The sequence below is a fragment of the Notothenia coriiceps genome, unplaced genomic scaffold (assembly GCF_000735185.1).
Source record: "Notothenia coriiceps isolate Sejong01 unplaced genomic scaffold, NC01 NC01_scaffold00014067, whole genome shotgun sequence".
NCBI classification, from domain to species: domain Eukaryota; kingdom Metazoa; phylum Chordata; class Actinopteri; order Perciformes; family Nototheniidae; genus Notothenia; species Notothenia coriiceps.
In genome coordinates, this window is record NW_011346768.1 from 1 (window position 1) to 3,850 (window position 3,850).

General features: G+C 40.0%; 1 protein-coding gene across 1 annotated transcript; it reads right to left on the reverse strand.

Annotated features, from left to right (window-relative positions):
* Positions 1-1,204: 1,204 nt before the first annotated feature.
* Positions 1,205-3,850, reverse strand: LOC104948302 (nuclear migration protein nudC-like). The gene is made up of 5 exons (XM_010774499.1): positions 3,637-3,850; positions 2,756-2,833; positions 2,470-2,673; positions 1,987-2,070; positions 1,205-1,378 (listed from the first exon to the last, which is right to left on the reverse strand). Exons 1-5 carry the CDS (start codon positions 3,709-3,711, stop codon positions 1,205-1,207), a joined length of 615 nt encoding a protein of 204 aa, XP_010772801.1. The 5' UTR covers positions 3,712-3,850.

Here is a 3,850-nt window from a genome sequence, read left to right on the forward strand (position 1 = left end):
TTTACAGTAAAACAAACTGGTGGTGTGACCAATGGCCATTTACAATTATTAATACTATTACTATTATTAGCGTTAGTCTATATTTTGGTTGAAACTAAGCCAGGAAAAAAAAGAAAAATATAAATAATAATAAAAAATATATATACCGTAATTTTCGGACTATAAGGCGCACCTGAATATAAGCCGCAGCAGCGGCATACCACTCTCGGTTCCACTTTTACTTTTGCACGCTACCTGTCTCACTCTTTTCCGGCCTCCAGCTTTTCCTGCTGGAACCCGCCGCTTAAAGGTGGGGGTCCGCGGACCGGCCTTAGAGCCCATAGAGTTAAAGGTGTTGGCCGTTAGCTGTAAAAATCCATAGATTAGCCGCACCGTTATATAAGCCGCAGCGTCGAAAAATAGGGAAAAAGACGCGGCTTATAGTCCGAAAATTACGGTAAATAAAATCAAATTAAAAAAGATTATTTTCGATTATGGAGACTGTAACGAATATTCCACAAATCGAATAACCGCTGGCATCCCTAGGCTATTTAAATACACATGCTTAGCTACGGGAATATGTTATACATGTATTCTGGTTGAAATGTAAAGTAATAACCCATAATTAAGCCACGCAAATTGCAGAAGCACATTTTGTATGCATGGCATTTTCTTGGTGTTTTCCCGCCTTATTTGTAGATTTGAAATCAGTCAGAAAAGTACAGGACCACCGTCTGATTTGTTCTGAGGATTTGTTTCTGCCAACTGTCCTTTAAGTTGAAATGGAGGTCAAAAGGGCGTTTAGTTATGCTGCTCCATTTGCGTCTAACCAGCTGCAACAGGAAATTAAACTCAGGGTGTTGGTCTCTCTAAACAGAATTAAAGTGCTACTTAAAGCTCACCTATCAAGCTATATTTAAACCATATATTATAGGGCCATATCTATACAAAACCTGTCTCTGAAGTGTTTTGCTCAAAATACCAATCAGCTCCGGTATAGCCCCGTTTATAGAGATGTGGGTACGGAGGAAAAGAGAGAGGGTTGCATTTCCTGACACTTTGTGAGTCTCCTGACACACAAGGGGACACATTGATGTATAAAAGATCTTTAAAGTGCATTTAGCATAATAGGGGAGCTTAAATCAAGTCTGTCTGTAGATGCTTCTTAAGATGATGTACTGATTGTGTCCCTATATGTTCTCTGCTATTGTTTTAATCTACCCATCTAAGCCAGGCCTCCCTTGAAAACGAGTATCTGGTTAAATAAAAACAGTGTGACACTCACGTCTACTTCAGACAGGGATTGCGTCCACTTGTAGTTCGGCAGGTCGGCTCCGTTTCCTGCGTTGGGCTTCATTTTATCTTTGTCCTTCTCGTCCTCCTCTCCATCAGACTCAGACTGAGGAAACAAAGTCAACATGTCAGCAGAGGCTTATAAACAGTGGGCCAAAATTAAAAAAATGGGTACTAGTCGAGGGCCGGACTGGTTCAATGTTTATTGCAGAACTTATTGAAATGAACTTATTGCACATATTAAACCTGGAACTAACAAAGCTTAAATGATTGCCTATAAAAACAACATTAAACATTAAATAATCAGTTGCATTCATTTCTTATGGCTCTATCTGCAGCTTTTCCAGAGTCATTTCTTATGAGTACATTTTCCCACAGGCCAACAACAGCTTCAACAAAACTATTTCCCTCTGTTGTCGTGAGAGAGAAAGTGCAGAAGGAAACATCCATTAAACTCAGTGTGCTGCTCTGTGATGCTAGTTCAGATACTTGGCATCTCATCTTGGGTGCAAGGTCATCAATGTTTGGGCTCAGGCTCTGAGCTGAGGAGACCCTCAGGATGGAGTGAAGGTGTGCGTGCAATATACCGGCGGGCCAGATCTAATAGGAATTAGAAATTATCCTGCGGACCGAAATTAAATCCACCAAGGGCCTGATTTTGAGTTTGACCCATCTGATTCAAACCAAAGTTTCTCTGTAGATATGTCCACTTACCCCCTTCTCTTTGTCTACTTTGTCCGTCTTTTCTGGTTCAGGCTTTGGTGTTTCATCCTTCTTTTTCTCCTCTTCGTTCTTTTTCTAAAATACACAGAACAAATCAATAAATATGTAGATAGAATCGGGAGGGATGAACCCCTCTTTAAATGGTCACACATGCAGAGCACACAGTGACATTTGTTCTCTGCATTTAACCCATCCTATTACCAGGAGTCTAGCACCAGGAGTCTAGCACCAGGAGTCTAGTCCGGTGCCTTGCTCAAGGGCACCACGGCAGGGCAGGAGGTGAATTGGGACCTCTCCAGTAGCAGTCCACACTCCATATTTTAGGTTTGGTCGGGGACTTGAACCCGCGACCCTACGGCGCCTACGGCTCCCAGTCCAAGCCCCTACTGACTGAGCCACTAGTGTAATGGACTTGTGTAATACAAGATGGTTTCCATTTCCACTGACAAGAGCTTCAAGGCTTTGGGGTTTCACCTTGTCGAGTTCAGACTGAAGTTTCTCTGCTTCTTCATCGGTCAGTTCCTGAATCCTTGGACCGTCTTCTTTCGTTTTCTTCTCCTCCGCTAACTTTTCTGCTTTTTCAGCTTTCGCTTTCTTTTCCTTCTCCAGTTTCACCTGCTTCTCCTTTTGGGACTTCATCGCTAGCTTATTGTGTTTGATGACCACATCCTTGACTAGCTGAAAAACAAAGAGATGAGGTATAAATTGAGGTATAGCTCTGATGCATGGTCTTAAAAGTCGCATTTTGTGCATTTCTTACCTTCTCTGCAGCACCTGGTTCGGCACCGGTGAAGAAATCTGTTTTGCGGCGCAGGAAACTGAAAAATGTGTTTACTAGCTGTTGAGAGAAGAAGAAAAAGACAGATGAATTTTATACTGAGCATTGTTGGCATTCATCATCTTCATGGTTAGTTTGAATATGAACAACATTTTACACATAATATTCTTTAATCCTTATATTAAAATGTGGCATAGTAGCACACTACTGCAGAAGAAAATATTCCTCCAAAACTGTCTCAGCCTAATGTTAATAATAATACATTTAGTTATCCTCAATAATTAGAAAGTGTGTACCAAGATCATTCAGATTGTTCCAGAAGATTTGACCCCACACACACAACACACGGCTGCATAATAATGTTTAGATGTTTGAGGTATATTTATCTAACATTCTACTAATTTTCAAAGAATATTAACTCTAAAAAACGAGTTTTAACGAGATTAAATTGAAATGTGGTGCTAATTTATTTGGTTCTTGTATGCAACGTTTAACATAACATCCTATTTATTTAAATAAAAAAAAAAGGTAATGGTGTGTTCAGCTATTGATAATCATAATAATTGTTGCTTAACACTGTAAATTTGATGGTTTCTTCATAATAAATGTTGATTTTAACAAGAGCTAAAACGTTCTAAAATGTTTGTTTCTTGTATGCCAAATCTAACATAACATCCAATGTATTAAACAAGTAAAGTTATGATCTATTCGGCTACAGATAATCATTACAAAACGTGCTTAAAACTGTAATATAGTCGTTTTTTCCTCATACAGGCGAGAGGCGCATGTTAGCATACAGGCTAACTGCATTAGCTTCTATATTAGCATGGTAGCTTCCACATGTTATCAACACGCTAACTTACCTCCTGTATTCCTCCTTCTTGTTGTTGTGCCAGAGTGAGCAACATGCCGTCATACTTTTCCTCCTCGTCCCCCATGTTGGTGGCTTTAACACCGGTTAAATTAAACGTTAGTTGCGAGAATGACAAGCAAAAAGTAGATTTTAATGACAACGTGAGGCCCGTAGTCACGTTATTCACTTCCTGGAAACAAACCCCGCCCACCTGAGACTTGACT